Source organism: Oryzias latipes, chromosome 11, assembly GCF_002234675.1.
Source record: "Oryzias latipes chromosome 11, ASM223467v1".
NCBI classification, from domain to species: Eukaryota; Metazoa; Chordata; class Actinopteri; order Beloniformes; family Adrianichthyidae; genus Oryzias; species Oryzias latipes.
This window is the reverse complement of record NC_019869.2, coordinates 16,884,648-16,905,250: the sequence shown is the minus strand read 5'-3', so window position 1 is coordinate 16,905,250 and position 20,603 is coordinate 16,884,648. Positions and strand designations below refer to the sequence as shown.

At 41.3% G+C, this 20,603-nt stretch overlaps 1 protein-coding gene across 22 annotated transcripts in view; it reads left to right on the top strand.

Annotated features, from left to right (window-relative positions):
- LOC101157308 (microtubule-actin cross-linking factor 1) overlaps positions 1 to 20,603 on the top strand; it is a 192,909-nt gene that overhangs the window by 123,580 nt on the left and 48,726 nt on the right. For all 22 annotated transcript variants that reach the window (XM_023959957.1, XM_023959950.1, XM_023959949.1 and 19 more), the window contains 28 exons: positions 523 to 675; positions 805 to 1,020; positions 1,184 to 1,339; positions 1,785 to 2,072; positions 2,704 to 2,853; positions 2,939 to 3,172; positions 3,339 to 3,506; positions 3,595 to 3,768; positions 4,405 to 4,572; positions 5,434 to 5,625; positions 5,707 to 5,880; positions 6,029 to 6,152; positions 6,244 to 6,443; positions 6,628 to 6,945; positions 7,030 to 7,196; positions 7,879 to 8,035; positions 8,115 to 8,226; positions 8,656 to 8,718; positions 9,674 to 9,912; positions 10,029 to 10,158; positions 10,798 to 10,997; positions 11,071 to 11,295; positions 12,639 to 12,915; positions 13,088 to 13,680; positions 13,759 to 13,947; positions 14,033 to 14,239; positions 15,461 to 15,778; positions 15,848 to 16,030. In XM_023959957.1, coding sequence (XP_023815725.1) covers positions 523 to 675; positions 805 to 1,020; positions 1,184 to 1,339; positions 1,785 to 2,072; positions 2,704 to 2,853; positions 2,939 to 3,172; positions 3,339 to 3,506; positions 3,595 to 3,768; positions 4,405 to 4,572; positions 5,434 to 5,625; positions 5,707 to 5,880; positions 6,029 to 6,152; positions 6,244 to 6,443; positions 6,628 to 6,945; positions 7,030 to 7,196; positions 7,879 to 8,035; positions 8,115 to 8,226; positions 8,656 to 8,718; positions 9,674 to 9,912; positions 10,029 to 10,158; positions 10,798 to 10,997; positions 11,071 to 11,295; positions 12,639 to 12,915; positions 13,088 to 13,680; positions 13,759 to 13,947; positions 14,033 to 14,239; positions 15,461 to 15,778; positions 15,848 to 16,030 — 5,775 coding nt within the window. The remainder of the gene's footprint in view (positions 1 to 522; positions 676 to 804; positions 1,021 to 1,183; positions 1,340 to 1,784; positions 2,073 to 2,703; positions 2,854 to 2,938; positions 3,173 to 3,338; positions 3,507 to 3,594; positions 3,769 to 4,404; positions 4,573 to 5,433; positions 5,626 to 5,706; positions 5,881 to 6,028; positions 6,153 to 6,243; positions 6,444 to 6,627; positions 6,946 to 7,029; positions 7,197 to 7,878; positions 8,036 to 8,114; positions 8,227 to 8,655; positions 8,719 to 9,673; positions 9,913 to 10,028; positions 10,159 to 10,797; positions 10,998 to 11,070; positions 11,296 to 12,638; positions 12,916 to 13,087; positions 13,681 to 13,758; positions 13,948 to 14,032; positions 14,240 to 15,460; positions 15,779 to 15,847; positions 16,031 to 20,603) is intronic.

Genomic DNA, 20,603 nt, shown 5'->3' with positions numbered 1-20,603 from the left:
TGGAGCACCAAAGTTTTTTTTTTTTTTTTTACAATCAAATAGTAACATGACAACATTGGTGTAGAATCCAAATTTTCTTTTAAAATCCAAACATGTAAATATGGTTCTGTGCTACAAGAGCTTTGCCTCTGCACAGCAACTTGACTATTGTGCACCAGAAGATAATAACAAATAACTTTGACAATATATTAAACCTTTTACCATCAGTTTGCTCTGTTATCCGACTTGTTAATAAATGACAAAACTCAACTAATAAAAATTAAAATAAACTACAACCCCATTATTTGTTTAAAACGTTAGCATATATAAAGCCAAAGAGCCACAACGGAGCCTGTGGCTCCAAGACCTCTGGTTGCAGACCTCTGGTCTAACTGAAGTAGAGCAGTTCTATTTCTACTAATTACAGTAGTTTTAAATGGGTGTCTTTTCTTGTTTTCCTTGATGGTTTTTATTTTTGGCAGTTTATTTTGCAGGAATTTTCCTAATAAATCCTCATGGATTTTGTTTTTTCTCTTCCTACAGTCATCATTAATGCGTCAAGACTGCTTGGAGCAGGACCAGCATATTGTAGCTCTGCTCTCCATGGTTCAACATATTGAGGTCCGGCTGAAGCAGCAACAGCAGTCTGTTGGTCGTAGCCTCATGGTGTTGGATGACATCATCTGCCATGTTAAGGTGATATTTAAATTATAAACATAATTTCACTTTTATACTTTCTCACACTTCCATTTATTTGTCACAAGCGGATTATCTCTTTTTCAAGAAGTATAAAGGAAGGTTTTGTTTTCCTAATCTGTCTGCCAGACTCTGGACTTGGAACTGCATGACTTAGAACCCGAGATCCACAAAGCGGTTCAGGCTGCTGAGCAACTTCTGAAGCCCCAATCTAAAGATGTCCCTCTACAGCTGCTATTGGCTCTGGATAAAGATAGGCGGAGCTTAGGTCGTAGATACGAAGCTGCTGTTGTTCTTTCTCAGGACATTCTACAATCTCTACTAAGCCAGAGAGACTCATACAAGGTAAAGTGGAGAAAAATGATTAATGGCATGTAAAAAATAAAGGGAGAAGAATATTCTAAGAAGCTTTTGAATAAGAAAAGAACACAGTTTTTCTTTCTGCACTGGATATTTATGATTACTGGAAGTAATCAGCAGAACTTCAGCTCTCTGATGCTTTCTTCAGGACTCTGTGGAGGCTGAGCAGAAGGCCCTGGGAGAGCAGGTGGATGGGCTGCTCTCATGGCTGACAGAGATGGAGACCCAGATGGATGGAGGAATAGCAGGAATAGAAGAAATTAAGAAAACTGATGAGCTTGCACAGCAACTGAAGATCTGCAAGGCAAGTTCTTAGTAGAATTGAACTTTTGCATTGAATACTTGGATCATAACTAAACTGCTTTTTTGTTTTACAATTTTCCTTTAGTCATGAATCTTTAATCTCTGTTTTGTCTGAGGATTATTTATAAACCAGCAGATTTTTTTTCTATATGTAATATTTACTTCCCAGAACAAAACAGTGGTTCTTTAAACTTCATTAAGATTTCAGCATTTTCCTCCTAATCCTGTTTGAAAGGCTACCACCAAAAATCATTATGACACAACGATCTGTGACGCTTTTGTTTATTTAGGCAGATTTGAACTGTTGCAGCCTCTTTGTGATGCATAGACAAATGTGTAATTAAAGAAATGTGTATCTGTTATTCCTTACATTTAAAAGTTGTTTATTTAGTTGATTTGCTATGTACTAAAGCTTTTTCTCTTTCTGGTTTGTTTTTCTTGTGAAGGAGCTGCAGTCCTCCCTCGCGGCTCGCTCCGGCGAGGTCAGCGCGGTGGCTTTTGACATTCAGGCCTACATTTCGGAGCGGGCGCAGGACCTGGCCCCGGAGCAGAGCAGGCAGCTTCTGGGGCAGCTTCAGCAGCTGCAAATGGCCTTCCATAGGGCATCAGGTCAAGCTCAGGCCTGGGCCAGCACCCTGTCTGCCCAAAGTGAGAGGGAGGAGAAGTGGCAGAGAGAAAGGGCAAAGGAAGAGAAGGAGTTGGACAGGGAGAAGAACAGCGCAGAGGAAAGAGAGGTTTGCAAAGAGATGCTGCAGGACACTCTGCAATTCCAAACATGAAGCTTTGTCATGCTTTCTTTCAAGCGATCTATAACATCAAACTGAGCACCTCTGTGTTTGCAAGGAACCTCCATAGTTGCACTTTTAGTCTGATTCCTCAAACCTCACAGGCTCTGTGTGCTGCTGTGTTTGCTTCTCTGCACGTCTCTGTAACACGTGTGGTATTAACCTGTTTGCCTTGCTGTTGCAGATTGCCGCTGAAGACAATCGCTTGCATCACGACGGTTAATGGCTCCTGAACGCAGAACAGTTTCACAGGCTTAAACCTTTCCTTTCATCTCACCTGAAAGCTCAAGAGAACGAGGAAAAACAAAAAAAATAACCTAATAGTTGTTTGATTTTTTTTTTTGTGCTTGACCATCATTTTTGATGTAAAGTTTTTGTGTGTGTCTGTGTGAAAGTGTGAGTCTGGACACAATCTGCTCAAAGCTTGGCAAATTGAATATACCTCATAGAAATACGGTTTTGGTGCAAATTCAGTTTCTTGTGCGAACAGTAGAAAAATGTTAACCCCGTAGAAGAAGTGTCACAGCTAACTTTCTTTTTTTGTGACTGCCTTCCCTCTTTCTCGACCCAACTTCTCAAGGCGGTCCAACAGCAGAAAGCAGAGTGTTCTCAGAAACTAGAAGGCCTTAACATGTGGTTGGGCGGAGCTGCTGCTTTGCTTGCCAGTCAGATGGGGGGAGGAGAATCGGGTGACGTGAGCGTCCTGCAGGAAAAGCAGAAGCGTTTGAAGGTACGACACCTCTGTTCTGCACGATTGAGCATCTGAGATGAAGTTTTGTGTAAACTTCTTTGTGTTTGCGTGTGACCTCACGCAGGACATGCAGAAGGACCTACAGGCCAAAGGTGAAGCTCTGGCTGACACCATCCGGTCAGTGGAGGAGTTTCTGGCAGAGCGAGGAGAAAGTCTGAGCCCTGAGGAGAAGGAGAACTTGCAGACGAAGCTAGCAATGCTGAAGGAGCAGTACAACGCCCTGACAGACTCTGCTGATGCATCCGTGTCAGAGCTGAACACTGCCATCACAACAGTTGTGCAGCAGAACACACAGAGAGTGAGAACTTACACGCTCAATCAAACTCTACTGCTTTTTTGTGGCTTTAAAGCCGTTAAAGTTTTCACAACTATATATATATATATATATATATACATTTTTTTTTTTTTACTTTCTACTATTTGCTTGATTAACCCCTACTGATTCTTTCATCTCCGTTCTCCAGGCAAAGGCAGTGGAAGATCTGCAGGACACACAAAACCAGATAGACTCCCTTCTGTCCTCTTTGAAGCAATCAGACAGGGGAGGCTCAACTGTAACGTTTCCAGATTTGACTGATTCTTTGGACTCACAACCAGAGGGCGCTGTCGTGTCGCACACAGAAAGGCTGCAGGTTAAAATCTTTTTGTCTGTCACATTCTCTCTGTAACATCCTGGAAGTTACCCTAAAACTTAGCTCTGCTGTTGGTCTGGTCCCACAGGCTGAGCTTCAGCAGCTGCAGGCTCAGCAGGCCCAGCTGTTGCAGATAACCCAGTCAGCCCGTTCCCTTCTGGACCAGCCCGACTCAGCGGTCCCAGCTGAAGAGAAACAGCGACTCCGTGCTGCTCTGGATCAGCTGCAGGCGCAGCACCAAGAGCGGCTGCAGAGCTGCCAGGTACAGACAAAAAAAGCATCCGGCTGCCACGGATACATGTTCAGAGAGTTCAGAGAACAAAACTGACAGGAAACCAAACAATGAAATAACAACATAAATAAAAACATAAAAAGTTTGTCTTTAATCTTTTTACTTCTATTTTAACTTTCATCTGTTGTATTAGAATCCAGTAGAGGGCGACATTAGACAATATTTATTCTAACATTGCTTTTCATCACACCTAAATTGGAAAACGTTTTTACTATACATACAAATATTTTTTATATATTTATAACTTTTGGACCCCAAATGAAAAAATGTTTACATGTTTTTTAAGTTAGGTTTATTTGCATTTTTGTAAGGGAAGGTTAAAAAAATCCCACAGATGCTGATGCGCATAACTTGATTCTAATAACTTTGTGATCAGTACCCAAAAAAATCAATTAATAGTGTTTAGGTAATTCATTTACCTATTTAATTCATTTCTGGAGACTCCATTTAAAACCGGTTAATTTTGAATAATGGTTGAACAAGAAACAAATTGAGTACTGGGAAATGATTGTTTTACCCTCTTAAAGATAACTATAATTTTAAAAGAACCAGAGTAATTTTGAGCTACAAAAGAGTGCCTGGATGTTTTTGTCTCCCTGTTTCCAGGATCGCCTAAGGAAGTCTGAGGCCTTGCAGGATGAGCTGAGTAAATTCCTCCTGGAACATGGAAGCCTGGGCTCCTGGCTGGAGCAAAGTGAACAGGAGATGCATTCCTTGGGGGAGGGAGAAACTGATGCACAAGGACTGAAAGACCGGCTGGAGGAGCACAGAAAGGTACATAAAAAAATGCCAATTAATAAACTGATGAAACAAACCTCATTTATGGACATCAGTAAAATGTAAAACTGTCCTGAGGTCCAAAAAATGAAATATAGAAAATACAAAGAATATTTGTTTTAGTTTTAGAGCTAAACTTGCTCTGTCCTTTCTCCTGTATTTATGATGGAAAATCTATATTTTTATGTTGGCTACAGCAATACAGCAGTTATTATCAGAGAAAAACACTTTGTATAGGTTTTTGTTGAGCAGAGGGCATGAACTTGGATCCGTGATGCCACTGCTCTGCCTTCTGCTTCTTTTAAAGAAAGAGAACAGACTAAAAAATATCACCCACTGCAAAAAGTGCAGGTCTTAAGTGGCCACTAAACAGCATTTTTCTATTTGAACCCTTTAACACGAGATCTCGCTGACGATACCTAGGTAACTCACGCTCTTTACTTACAGTAATTCTTCGACCGTTGGCCAGATCAATGAGAGTCAGCAGAGAAAAGCAACTTTTCATATCAGCTTTGCACTAATATATGCAATATATTACTAATGTAAAGGGTTGCATAGCAGCACAATGCTGATGGTAGTTGAAAACTTGAGCTAAAGTTCAAGTTTTAAGGGGTTAAAGAGACTTTTGCTGACTTTCTATCCTCATGTTCTGTCAGCATCCTCTTATCAACAGACTTTTATATCTTATATGGCCTAGGAAAGCAAATTAAACCAGTTTGGATTTTCTCAAGCTGGTCTAGAAGGCACATTATTTTTTCCATCTACATTTCAGGAATTTGAAACCACAATAATTATTTTTTCTTTTTGGTTAACATTTAAGTTCATCATTTGCTAAGCCATATATATGTTTCTTTTCAGCTTGCTGAGGATGTGATTTGCCACAAGGCAGACCTACGCTTCGTCTCCATCTCTGGTCAGAAGGTTCTGAGCTCTGTTCAAGGAGCTCTGGAGCTGCTAGGTGGTTCTGATCCGGCTCTGCACAGCACCAAACAGCTTGTCACCAACAAGCTGCAGGACGCCCACCACAGATATACAACCCTACATACCAAGGTGAGGAAGCAAGGGTGCACTGTGAAAATCGCCCTGGTTTCTCCTTGATGGATAACTATAAAGGAAAGATGTTTTTTCCAGTCCACAGAGTTGGGCACCCGTCTGTCTGGCCTCTTGGAGAGGTACCAACAGTACCAGGATGAGGTCGTCTCCTTGCACTCGTGGCTCAGCACTCAGGAACAAAACCAAAGCTTAACCAAGTCCAGTGGAGACACAGACCCACAGAACTTACAAAACACCTTGCGGCAAGTCCAGGTGATTCATAAATATTTGCCTAAAAAAACATGGTGGAAAGGACAGATTAGTTTTTAAGTCTTTTATAAGGGCTTAAGTGAGATTTTTTAAGTTATTATTTTTCTATTGATCTCGTTAATTTTGGAATGTTTCTGTTGTTTCTCTTCAGCTGCTTCAGGATGAACTGGCAGAGCGCTCGGTGCAGCTGGAGAAGGTGAAGAGAGCTGGAAGAGATCTAGTCAGCACAGATGAATCTCCCTCTCTGAAAGCTGTTGACATCCTCTGCACAGCAGGTCAATTTATCTTTAAGATCCTCCGCTCACTTCCACAAACGCTCTTATTACTCCATTTTGAGTTTCAAACAGCTTCATTTTTTTTTTCCAGACGGTTTAGAGAAGAGGTTCGGCAGCCTTTCTGCATCAGTGTCAGAGCGGGCTGAACATCTGCAGACCGCTGTGGCACAGTCTGTCAGTGTTCAAGAGGGCCTGAAAGGCCTGCTGGGCTGGCTGGACAAACTGGTTCTGAATCCTGGCCCAGTTGAGCCCACTGCACAGGCTGTACAAGATGCTTTGACTCAGAACCAGGTGAGATGTCCTGAAGTGTTTCCACAAGATCATTATTTTTAAAAGTCATTCATTTAAGAGAAAACCATCTCCTTCAGGGTGAGCTAAAGCCACTTTTAGGTTTTCTGAGTTCAGAAGTCGGTTCATGTCCTAAATAGTTTTTTATGTGGGGATTTTAAAGATCTCTGACCTTTTTTTCTGGCAGAAACTTCGTCAGGAGCTGCTGTCCAGGCAGGGCAGTGTAGAAGCAACTCGGGACTCTATTTCCAGCCTTCTGCAAAGCTCAGACCCCTCCACAGCGTCAGGCCTCAAGGTCAGCCTTCATGACCTCAGCCAGCGTTACACTGATGCACAGGCCAGCCAGGCAGAGAGGGAAGCTGAGCTCAAAGTGCTGCTGCCCAAACTGGAAAGCTACGAGCGTCTGGAGGTTGACCTGCAGGCCTTCATGCAGAGCCGACAGAAGACTCTGACCCCTGTTGGGCTTCCAGACCGCAGCGTGGACGACTACAGGCAGACTATTGAGGTTAGCAGGGTGTATGAGTGGGTAATCAGTGAAGCCACTTCTTCTTAAGCCTGTACAGAATCCTTGTTTTTTTTCTGATCACAGGAGGTCAAATCCGAGTTGGAGCAGGAGGCGAGCCAGCTGAAATCCTTTTGCAGCCTCGGCACAGAGATCAGCCAATCCAAAGCTCTCAGCAATACTCAGAATGTATTGAACAATGTGAAAGAAGTATCTGATGATTTCACCAAACTGGAAGAAAACGTCAATAAAAGGTACAAATTGTAACAAAAAGATTTGTTCAAAAATAATTCAATTTTCATTTGGAGCTTTTGAACACGTCACAATAATAGACCCTAGGGGGCAGTATGTCTTCATTTACATTAGATTAGAATTTTATAGTGTGGAAAAACATCCTCACGTGTTCCCTAAATTTGAAGTTTTTCGGGTTTCTAAACGGAGGTATTATAAATTTAAATCACTGACATGTGGAATTGTCAGACTAAACTTTGGTTTTAAGATGGATTTTGCTGTATTATGGTTCTGTACAGCAAATTTGCATGAGGCCCATGTCCTTCATTCAGAGCAGCTCTATCATAAGCAGCATGAACATGGCTCATTGTCTGACCTATAAACTGCCCTCTTGAATAACTCACAGCTTTGGATCCCAATGGGGAGAAAATAGCAGCAGGACAAAGCTGCTGCTGATGTTTTGGTTGCAGGCCATCAGCATATTTGCAGCCACAGCTCCACACATTATATGCAAAAGAGGATGAGGTCAAGGCTCCACCAACACAACCTGTAGGCTTCCCTGGATACAGTGAAAAGAGAATGTTGCTTAAGAATACATTCGAAATCCGTCTTACATTTCTGATTCACTGTTTAAAAAATGTCTCTTCTGATTGAGATTTATAACTGTTTTTGACGTCCTCCTCTCCCCATGCTTTGTGCTCTCAGGTTTGCTGCCATCCAGACCTGCGAGCAGCAGCTCGTGCAATTCAGAGGCCTTTCAGACTCTCTCCTCCGCTGGCTTCAGACCACGCAGGACCAGCTGCCTTCCAAAGAAATCAGCCTTAACACTGAAGGCCTGCAGAGAAGAGTCCAGCAGCTCAAGGTGTGTGTTCCTGACTCTTTAACTGCGTTTTGGAAGTGTTAGAAATGCAAAGGGACTCAGTTTTTGTTTGTGATCTCAGGATTTGCTGAATAACTGGGAGTCCCAAGGATTCAGAGTTCAGGAGCTGAATAAGACGGGCTCCGAGCTGGAGGCCCTCATCATTGATGCAACTGCTCCTCAGACCAAAACAGGTAAGAAGAAGAAAACCCTGTCCGAAACTCAACACATGGTTAAAAAAAAAAAGTGACATCCTAATAAAGTATTGACTTGGTGCATCTTCAAATATATCTTCTCTGAAACTTGAGCTGTTTTTACATTTTTATTTTTATTTGTATCCCCTTTTTCATTATTAATTTTATTTCATTTATGTTGAACTGATAAAATAAAAAGTAAACACTATAAACAGAAGTATAAATTACTTTGGATGAAGTTTGACAATTTGTCTAGTCCAAGCCCCCTTTTTATCGAGTCTTAGCCCCTATTTATCTTGTACAAATGGCATTTGTCCCTTCTGTTCTTTTCAAAGCCTTTTAAGGCCTTTTAAGCACAACTTTAAATGCTCCTAAAATGCAGTTCTTCTGTCCTGAGAGTGTCTGATTGTTTCTCTGTCTGCTTGACAGGTGCACCTCAGATCAACGGCTCGGCAGGCCCCAGCAGTTTGAATGGCATTCACACATGTAAAGGTGAGCTCGCTCTTCAACATTTGTTTAAATGTAACTTCTTTGAAAAAAGGAAATGCAAAATATTCGGTTTTAGTAGATTTCCAATATCCAGATATTGTTAGACATGTGGTGCCTGATACCAATTACTAATATTTATACATTTGTTTATAACTCCCAAGGCTCTCATTTTTGAAGTTATTAATAAAACCATAATGTTAAATATTAACCCTGTTGTGCTGATATTATTGTGCATCCAAGGTCCATAAGAACATTATTGAAACTAGGCAGTTTAAGGCAAAAATTGCTTTCATTGGTGAATGAAACCTAGTTTGGACTCTAATGGCAATGGGTTGAGGATTTGATTAGCACTGCAGGAGCCTTTTCAGCACTGTGCCTCTCCAACTAGTGTTACACCTGCGAACAGCAGCCAGAGCTCTAAATCTGAAGAATCAGGAAGCAATTTTAACAGGATAGCAAAGCTTATGGCTACTTTAATTCGGCAAAAGTGGATTTCAGATTTTAATTGTTACAATCTAATTTCCTGTGTACAAAAGGTGTTCCATGTTTTCATCGTGACTTTTAGCCTTAAGCTTGTTTAATCTCGTTTTGTTCTTTTTTGTATTTCTGCTGTCACACAAAGACTGCAGGCGCTAAAAACTTGTAAAAGCTTTTATCGGAATAAAATAATCAAATCTGATTTATGTGTAATGGCAGTTTAATCAAATCTCTGTTACAGAGATATTCAGATATTTCAGACAGTTTATCAGTTTATTTGCTTTAGTTAATCCACCTAGATCAAACTAACAGCAAACTAATTTCTTCCTCTTTTTTTTGGACATTTTTATTGAGAATATATCTTAGAGAAATATTAAAATATTTTGTTTTTTAACTGGTCTGTGTGACACTTGGTAATTCAATAGAAGACACATTAAAATCAATGTATGCATTACCAGCTGGTGTCTTCTGTGGCCCTCAGATCTGACGGAGCTCCAGGTCGCCGTGTCGGACGTGAAATCTCAGTACGACACGCTGGGCGAGGAGCTGAAGAAGCGCCTGAGCCTGCAGCAGGCCTCCCTAGAGCTGAGGGAAAAAGCCATGCGGGGCACAGAGGAGCTCAAGAGCTGGTTAAGTGACAGAGAGAGCACCCTGAAGCAGGGACAGACCGCCTCCCCCTCCAGACCTGAGCTGGTTCGTGCCCAGGCTCAGCAGAACAAGGTAAAACACTGGCAGCGTGTACAACAAGGCAGGAGATGTTACTACTGACATTATTGCATTATGAAATCCATTATAATTCTGCATCCTTGAGAGGTAAATGATTGTTTATCCTGCAGGCTCTGCTCTCAGAGTTGCGTGAACACTCTAAGAAGGTGGACGAGCTGAAGGCCACGCTGAGGAAGCTGATTGCTGACAACCCCGACTCTCCTGAGGCAGAGAGCTGGAGGCAGCTGCTTCAGGAGATTGGTACGTCTCACAGGGGAAAAGAACAAACACAGCTTCAAGACAGAGGAATACAAAGACTTCTTAGCAGTGCTTATCAGAATGATGCTCTAATAAGTCCTTCATTATTAATATAATGCCTAAGATTTCCCAGAATTTTTGTCTTTTTTCTATCCTGTGGACTTAAGTTTCTGATTAAGTGTATGAGAAATAGACTCCACATCTTTAGATTTATGACATAAATTAATAAACTCACATGACCAGCAATTATACCAGTGTAACTCATATTGGTAAAAAACATAAAGGGCATAAATGTTAAATTAAAGAAAAAGGGGACAGAGGAGGTACAGTCTCCATGTTTTTTTAAAGACATTCTCTCAGAAATGGCAAAAAGTAAGGTTGATATACATATGGGGAAAAGAAATGATGGCTAATACCCTCTTTTGAGCAAACAGAGATATAAACATTTGAAAATAATTCAATTTAGGAGGGCATTTAGTCAAAAATTATGTTTTTAGAAACATTGTAATAAATGTTTAATTGTAGTCTTGTTTCCTGTTCTAGTAAAAAACAAAGTAATTTGAAAAAATCAAGTTTTATTTTGGGGGAGAAATGAACATAATTATCAGATTGTTGATAATTCTTCCATTTATTTTGCTTCAGAATCTCGGTGGCAAGCAGCCAATCAGACGGCAGCGCAGAGACAGACTGAGCTTGAGACGTGTGCTGATAGGCTGGGGAGCTTTGCATCAGCAGCCAATCAGCTGGGTCCGTGGCTAAGGGAGAAGGAGCTGATGATGAGCGTGCTGGGACCGCTGAGCATTGATCCCAACATGCTCAACACACAGAAACAGCAGGTCCAGGTATATGTGGCAGAAAACCCAAATATGGTGACAGGACTTTCAGACTGTCTGATCGATCTCCTCTGTTCTTCAGTTCATGCTGCGTGAGTTTGAGACGCGGCGGCCACAGTTTGATCAGCTGGCACAGTCGGCAGAGGGCATCCTGTCCCAGACTGACCCTGCTCAGGACTCAAAAGACCTAGAAGAGGTCCACACAGAGCTGAACATCATCTCACAACAGTGGGAAGGCCTCACGAACCGACTGACTCAGAGATCTAACCACATCGATCAGGCTCAAGGAACCAGCGAACGATACCAGGTAAGATCTCAGGACTGTTGAGCTGCACTGCAGCACTGAAAAGAATAGAATAGAATAGAATTACACATTTTAAAAAATAAATAAAAAAAATAAAATAAAAAATATATTTTTTTAATGGTAATTCACCATTAAAAAAATTTTGGGTTTTGGGTCTCCAGGTCTTTTTTTTCTTTCTAAAACTTTAATTTTTTTGTACAGCTGGGCAATCTGTTAATGTGAAAGGGCAACTATGCATATAGGCAGGTTTGCAGATACACATTTTGGCCTGTTGAGCAGATCATAAGTTGTTAGGTATCGATTTGGTTAAGCCTATTGTTTGCTTTGAACATTTCTTTTTTTCTTCTTCTTTTATCATGCTATTGAAAGATTTCTGAAATTTTAAACCTTCAAAACAAAAGAAACAAATTTGAGACTAAGTATTGGGACCACCATAAAAGTAAAAGCATTAAAACATTTTTTGGAATAAATCCATAAAATTATGAGACAAAGACACAATTTCATAAGGAAAAAGCCATGCTTTTTCAAAAACCTGGTTGATGTTGTAAGCCTCCATCCACATTATGTACTAACTAAATCCATCAATTATGGCGATGCCATAAGGCATTAGGCTATGTCCGAATTCCCACCCTAATCTCTAACTACTAAAAAACTATGTAATGCAGTACTATGCAGTGCCCTGGATTTTAAAAGCAATTCGAACACCATGCTCACTCCTTTTCTGGATTTCTTTAAATGGCGGACATGACGTCATTGAGTTTAAAAAGTTAAAATCTAATTGATTTGAGCATTTTGCGATAATCATTTATGAACTCACTGTGTCATAAATGCAATGCATTGTGGTCTATTTGCCGATCTAGTGAGCATCGATGCACAGTGGTTTTTGGCAGAGACATCTGGGACATTTCTAGGTGCACTCAATTTTGGAATTGTAGATTCGGACAGCACTACAAAATGGGAAACGCACGATATGAAGGAATTCGGGCAGGTTATTTAAGATATCTATGTTCCATAATGCACTTGAACCCCTGCAGCTATACTGCCAACAGCCTAATTTGGGAGCCCGCCATAAATCTACTCTGTGGGTCAGGAATCGTCTTCTGAAGAGGCCCAGCATTCTGCAAATTCTTCTTAACATCCTTAATCTAAAACAATGTTGACTTAATAAAAGTCTTGGTATTTCCTTATTTGTGAAACCAATGCTGAAGTAAATGATTATAATGTGCTCTATTTTCCAACTTAAATTTTTACAACTTTATATTTGTAAATGTATTTATTTTCATGGTGGCCCTAATACTCCATTGTAGAAATGAGCTCATCTAGATGACCTGATCTGGTACTTTCAGGCTCTGCTCAGAGAGCTCTCATCCAGCATTTCCGCCCTGGGTGAGAGGCTGGACTCTCAGGCCTCGCTAAGTGCACAACCAGAGGCGCTAAGACAGCGACTGCAAGAAACCGGAGAGATCCGCTCAGAGCTGGAACGAAGGCGAACCGAGCTGGTTGAGGCAGAGGAGCTCTGCCGGGAGCTAAGCACCATCGTGGTTGAACCCTACCTGAAGGAGGAGTTGAGTAAGCGGCTGGAGAGTGTCAGCGGGCCGCTTAGGAGTCTGGAAGAGCGAGCAGGTAGCCATGTTTGTATCCATGTTTTTAGTGCTGAAGAATTCTCATGAACATTGTCAGTCATTTTTACCTTCATAGATGGTGGAATTGGTGTTTTTTGGAAAAGAAACCCTTAACAAAACTCTTAAATCCAAAGGTTTATTTTTAATCATGTCTGTGCCCTTCCTTCCCTCAGCTGATGGGTTGTCACAGCTTCAGGCAGCTCTGTCGTCCACACAGCAGTTCCAGCAGATGTTTGAGGACCTCTGCTCCTGGCTCAACAAGCAGACAGATCCCAGGGAATCCTCCTCCCAGTCTCTGCCCTGTCAGCCAGAAGCCATTCACTCTCTGCTCACCCAAACCGAGGCGCTTCAACACGAGATCGCCAGCCAACGGGGTTCATACGAGCTGATTCAGGCCGAGGGTGTGTCTCTGCTCGCCACTCTGCCAGCTGAGGAACGCTCTGCTCTGCAGTCCCGTCTGGCCACCTTACGACAAGACTGGGAGGGTTTGAACCTCAGAATAGCAGACCGAGAGGCCAGGCTAAAGGGCACTTTGAGCAAAGCAAAATCTTACCAGCAGCACAAAGCTGAGCTCATACCATGGCTATCAGAGTGTGAGGAGAAGGATGGAGAGATCCTCCCATCGCTGGATTCATCATCACTGGACGAAGCCTTGCAAAAGGCCCGCAGCCTGTCCCTCGACCTGGAGAGGCGGCGACCCCTGCTTGAAGCTTTTAACACAGCAGCAGACCTGCTTCTGGAGCAGTGCTGCATCGGGGAGGAAGAGGTGTGCAGCCAATGCAAAAGGATTTAATTGCTTTGTTGTTCTTGAGGCAATTTTTCACTTTTCTCTTTCATGATTAAGGTGCGAGATGAGAAGGCCCAGCTGAACCGGCAGGTGGATGGACTGAACGAGAGGCTCCTTAACCACACCTTCCAGCTGGAGGAGCTGGCCAGCCGCCTGAAGGAGTTTGAGGAGGGACGGCAAGCTGTTGAGAGGAGGCTGGAAGCTGCCAGGCACCAGATTGAAGTCCAGGAAGCTCTTGGACCTCAGGTACTGAAATAGTCAGGAACTCAATGTTTATGTCTCCCCAGCAGGTTAATGTAATCCACCATCACTGTTATCTTCTCTTTTACAGGCTTGTAGTGCTAAAAGCTTGGAGAGACTGAGAAGTCAGCAGGAGAGTTTGAGGTCACTGCAGCCCCAGGTGGTCTACCTCAGAGACCTGGCACAGGGGTTGGTGCAGGACGCCCCCCAGACTCCAGGAGGCAGCACAGAGGGAGTGCAGAGGCTTCAGGACCAGGCTATTGACACAGAGAAAGAGTATGAGGACGTCACTGACAAGGTGAGGGGCTGAGGCAAGAAATTAGTTTGAAAAAAATCTCCAGCTCTGCCATTTCTGAAACGATTTCCATGATGGAAGTGTTATTATCATGCATTCAATGCGTATTGAAAAAAAGGACATTAAAGATAATTTTTTGTTGAAAATGTCACAGATTTGAGCCAAAAAGTTAATTTTTTGGAGGATTCAGAGAATAAACTTATTTATCAAGGATTGTAGTGAGTGATATTGTAAGAAAATAAAAGAGGGAGAATTTTACAGTTCCAGCCTCTGAAAATTGCTGAAGATTTCAAATGTATAAGGATTTATATTTGCACATTTTGTACAACAGTTGATGGGAGTTTTGTAATTTTCTGCTCAAAGTACTGAAGGCACTTTATAAGGTGGAATAGTAGATGTGGGGAAATTATTTTTTGACGAGCATCTTGGAGCTTAGTGTCCACAAATCAGAGTGGAACAGACTCTGTCTAGCAGGAAGCAGCTTTGAAAATCAGCAGCAGGATGAAATAAAAAATGCTGTGAATGAGACTGTAATTTATTTAATCTGAACAGGAAGATCTTTCTCTTCTGGGGAAGCTGCAGTATTTACAGAGCTAGGCGTGTCGGGTGGGATTTGTTTGTATGAATACAATGTCAGCGAGCTGAAGGAGAGCAGGATGGACGTTTCTGCTTTTGCTCATCTTACTGATGTCATACACGGTCAGTGTTGACACTGAACACTGAAATGTAAACCAAAGCATCCACGATTTAGCTCTCAGGGTTACATCGATTTCGGCACTCCAGCCTCCAGATACTCCATTTAAGGTTAGGCCTCTCTCAAGAGAAGTCTGTTTAAAGAAGAGAAACCGTTGCTGTGCTGTTATTTACTGAGATGTTTTGTTTATATTTCTAAAGTTGTCACTCCTGAGAAGCCAGGCTGCAGAAAGTGATGGAGATCAGTCTGAGATAAAACTGAGCTCACTCCTAACAAACACAGGCAGAATCTAATTTTACTCAGCTGCTGCTTCAAATCATCTTCTAGTTTGGATACATCATGTTCTGTTCTAGCAGGCAGTTCAGTTTTGATGGAAAAATAGACTGACACTGCATTTCAATCATTTATTTTTTCTTTTTGTGAGTTTAAGTTTTTTTGCCTCAAAAAATTTGCAAGAAATGTTGGAAGCAAAACTTGAACCTGAAACTTTGCCTGTGATTCAGTTTCTAAGCGTTCTCCTCTTCTATCAGATTGAACATTGCTGCGCCTCCCTGGAGTCTCGCTTGCAGGGCGTGGGTGAGGTCCAGACCCACGTTCGGGACATCTTCTCTCGCCTGGCTGACCTGGATGATGAACTGGATTCCCTCAGTCCTGTTGGACGTGATCCCGACTCTTTGGCCTCACAGGCTGATGCAGTGAAGGGCTTCCTCTTGCGCCTGGGTGACCTCAGAACCGAGCTAGAGGAACACTCTTCAGAGTGCACAACCATGCTGCGGCGAGAAGGTTCCTCACCGGACCTCCTGGCCCTCAGGAGGGAGACTGAGGCTTTGAGCCGCCAGGCAGGGAAGGTGAGCAAAGACACCTGGGCTGCGAGTTTTGTCATAGATCTGAAATCTTGACGTTGCCTTTCAATCTAGCTCGGGGAGCGTGGCCAGGGAAAGCTGGATCAGATCAAGGATGCAGCAGACAAGGTGCAGGACTTCTACAAACTTGTGGCAGAGCTGCAAGGGCTGCTGGGAAGAGCTGAAGAGGGGCTGAACACACAGGGTCTGGTGGGCGCTGAGGTGGAGATGATCAAACAACAACTGCAGGAGTTCAAGGTAAGATTTAGAGTGTGGTCTGAATGTTTGAGAGATTAAAGACGCACATCAGCAGAGGGTTCATACGTGTTTGTTGGACCTCAGCTTTTGTCATCCTGCCCCTAAATTGATTTGCTGAGAGGAGCAAAAAAGCCACAAAGTAATATGAGCTCTGGTTCTCTGTCCTCCTCTTTGTACCTCCTGTGGTGAAGACAAATTTGTTTGTGTGCATATGAGGGCTTGGCAGGGAGTTGGGTCACTTGTCTTTGTCTGCCGAGTCATGCTCCTCTTTTTCCTTTTAAAGCGTCTGGGTGATGGTGTCAATGTTTTCAACAAGCACAGAAACACACATCATGTGTCCCGCCCTCTGTCTGACGCTAAAGCTAAACCCTTCTGATGTGGAGACTGTTGTGGGGGATGACTCTCCAAATTCGACACTAGGTCTCATTTCTGTTCACTTCCTTTTCTTGTGGTTTAAGACAAACTAAGTACAATGGAATGATGGGAAACATTTGCCTTTTGAACAACTTCTCTCTGAGGACATCACTTCAGTTATCCTAACTAGTAGCTTGGGTCTGCAGGATTAAACTAAATAAATGCAGTTATACTGCACAGGAAGATGGAACAATGAGCTTTTAGTTTCGAAAATAAAACTTAAAGACCCACTCTGTTGAAAATTGTGCTTTTAACATGTTCTTGTGGGATTTTCTCATGATGGAGGACATCTACAAAGAAATCTCAGCTTAAAATTGCATTTCTGAGTATTTCGTTATTCAAGTTGTTGTAAATCAGGAGCAGACGAAAAATGCTGTTTGAAAAAGATCATGTATGTTATGTAGAAAACACATCAGGCGGGCCACAAGCTCCTTGCTTCAAGCTCTTAGCAACAAGGAGAGGAAGGGGGTACTGCTCTACAGAAACTACCGTGGTTTTCAGAGTATAAGTCGTGGTTTTTTTTTGCATTGTTTGGTGAGGGTGTGACTTATATGTGATTTTTAAAAACAATTAACAACCGCTAGAGGGCGCTGTAGATGTCGATATCAGTATTTGCTACTGACAGCAACACAGAAGAAGTGCTGCCCTGTCTTATGCTTGGCAGATTTGTTCCAAAGAGACACAGACTATAAAGAATATAACAGATTTAGTGATTTGAAATAACATAAAGAGTTTAGTTGGTTACCGGTAGTTATATTCTTTACGCCAGGGTTACCTGAATAACTGTTTATGTGTTGCACTAATAAACTCCATTCTCCTATGTTTCATTACACTAAATATGGTTACAATAGAGAGTCGTTATTTATTCCATTTGTATGATATGCTTTTAAAGATAAAATGTCCGTTCTCGTGCCTGTATTTTGTTAAAAGTATATTTCGGACTTGTACTCAAATGCGACTTATACACGATTTTTTCATATTTACTATGCAATTTTGGCTGCTGTGACTTATACTCCAGACTTATAGTCTGAAAAATACGGTATGACTTGGAAAATAAATCACATTTTTTGCATAATCATATGAAAAGACCACTGATAACCCTTTTAAAATAGATCAATAGATGATTGGAGTGGGTCTTTAAGGTCCTGAGAACAAAAAATGCACGACAGCAAACTGCTTTTTACTTTAGCATCAAAACTTTAGTTTCATCAATAAAAATGACCATAACTATAAATTCAATCTGACGGCAACAATGAGAACATGACAGTGAGTCATAGTCTGTGTTTCATAAGTCATTCCTCCCAATTTGTCATTTGTTCCCAAAATTTTCTCTTTTGGTTTTGATGAAGCTTCAAAGCGTCCCTTCTGTTAGATTTATTGTGTTTTTAGATGCTTACAGCCTGGCTTTATCATTAAAGAGCACATTTTCCTGCTGTGATGCAACATCCTGTCCACTAAGAACCCAAGAGAAGAAAGCAAGAATCCCACGCACGGGCAGCAACAACTGAACCGTTTTATCTTTGCTCAGCCTGATGCTCCGAGGTCAGGCATTTAGACAAATGACTCGTGATAAGAGCGCTAATCACTGTCATGCCCGTGAAGAATAAGGAACTTCTGCTTTAGCCCCGCTCTTGTGAAGTTGTAGAAAGTGGATCAAACTTCTTTTAACATGCTTTTTCCTTTTAATTTCTCTTTTTTTTTTTGAGTACTTGTTAAAGTTGTAGTTCTGGTTTGTCTTTGCTTCTGTAAAGCAATTGTGTCTTCCTGGTTTTAGCATCTTTCTCCTCTCCTCTAGCAAGCCAGGAAAATGTGTGGCAGACATCAAACAGATAAGAGATCGAAAAGATTCAAAGAGAGCAGTGAAAAGATCAATCATCTGCACTTGAAAACCAGGAGCAGATCAAACGGAGAGTGAAGTTGTTGCATGGTGTTTTGTGGTTCTGTTAATCTGGTGGAACAGCTGGTACCAGTGGTCTACCGACAGCCCAGTAATATGATTAAAAATTTTACACAAAGAGCTGATTGATGTTAACTGGAAACACGTTTTTAATTGAAAGGGAAAAATATACAAAATGTTTCTACCCTGAATAATTTCCTGAGAAAATGGACAATAAAACAAAGACAACAAAATATTTTAGTTGAAAAAACGTTGGTCTCAATTGCAAAACTGTTTTGAATTTAAAATAAAATTCTTTTAAATATTTACTCGCATGCAGGCCTGCTCCTTCCTGGTCCTCAAAATCCACCACCCTGACTGTTTTCCAGTTCCTTGAGTTGAAACTGCATTCCTCTAAATTAAATCCACTGCCTCAACTAAATAGAAAACGGACGTGTTATTTGAAATGGCTATTCAGAGATTTGTTTGGTAAATAGCAGTCACTGAATGCCAAATCTTGTCCTAAACAGTATGGTTCAGGGTAAGATTTCTCCATGGTGGACTGGAGCCATGGTCAATTAATCTGCTGGAAACATCTGCTCAATAGGAGCAGATGTTCATGAATGCTGCTGCACGGACAGTAGTGTTTCAGGAAACATGTCTGTCATTTATTACAGCTAAATGTCGTTCACACACTGTAAAACCTGCTGTTATATTTGCGGAAATCAGAATCAGAACTCTTTATTTATCAATTCTTTATTTATTCCAGGGGAAATTTGCATTTTTGCCAGACCTCTGATCACCAACATTTCAACATGCAACAAACAAAGGAAAAGAAAAAGCTTTGTTACAAATGCAGTGCAGTGCAAATTAGCTGTGCGTAAAATGAATATAAAATGCTCTCAGGTAGTTTTATGAAGTAAGCAGGTTTTCATAGGATGACAGTGTTCACAACTAATTGAAATTGATTTTTCTTTTTTTTGCTTAGGAAACTAGTTACCCAGTTGTTACATAGGTCAATAGTTTACAGGTTTTCCTTTTTTCTTGTCAAATTAAAACAAGCAGTCATTTTTCCGTCGTGCACCTCCAAGAGTGCTAACTGTAGACACACCCCACAAGTATGCAAGTTTCTAAATCTGATTTATTTTAAGCTCATCAAAATTCATCTTTGATGAAAAGTCCACCTGGTGGTAAAAACAGAAACTACAATGACACAGTTCTTTTTTTAATCATCAGTGACTTGTCAATAGTAGTAATCCATTAGTTTTTAGACACTGATTACCACATATAGCATACCGTGAATACATCAGGAAATTAGGACTTTACCATTGTCCTGTCTAAAGCTTTGAAGAAGTTTTAAGTCAGCATACTAAAGTTTCTTATTTTTTTAAAGCACAGAACTACAGCATTGAAAATAATACAAAATAGGAAAACTACACGTTTGCATAATTGTGTAAATTTAAAATTTATTGACAATAGAGTTAAAAATGTGTTCAGAGATGGCGAAAAACTCAACTCAACTCAACTCAACTCAACTTTATTTATAAAGCACTTTAAACAGAACAAGGTTCACCAAAGTGCTGAACAATACAAAAATTAATAAAAGCACATAAAAATATAAAGCATAAAACACATAAAATAGGTCCGGATCCCAACTCAGTTAAAAGCCAAAGTGAAAAAATATGTTTTAAGAGCAGATTTAAAAATACTGAGTGAGTTTATCTGTCTGAGGTACAGGGGCAATTCGTTCCAGATTTTTGGTCCGAAGACTGAGAAGGCTCGGTCACCTCTCAGTTTTCTCCTGGTCTTCGAGACGACCAGCTGTGTCTGATTTGTTGACCTAAGGGAGCGGGGGGGATTGTACACCTGAATCAGGTCAGACAAATATTTTGGGGCGAGTCCATGGAGACATTTAAAAACAAATAGGAGAATTTTAAAATCAATGCGTAAGCGAACTGGGAGCCAGTGAAGAGATGCTAAAATGGGAGTGATATGTTCTTGTTTCCGTGTACCAGTTAGAAGACGGGCAGCTGCATTTTGGACTAACTGCAAACGAGCAAGTAATTTCTGGGAAAGCCCAACATAGAGAGCATTACAGTAGTCCAAACGTGTTGAAATAAAAGCATGGATTAAAATCTCAAAGTCATGGCGGGAGAGGAGAGGTTTAACCTTGGCCAGTTGTCTCAGGTGAAAAAAACTGGATTTCACCACTAAGTTTATATGAGCATTAAAAGTTAAATTGCTATCCAGTTTCACACCTAGACTTGTTGCTGTCTGTTTCAG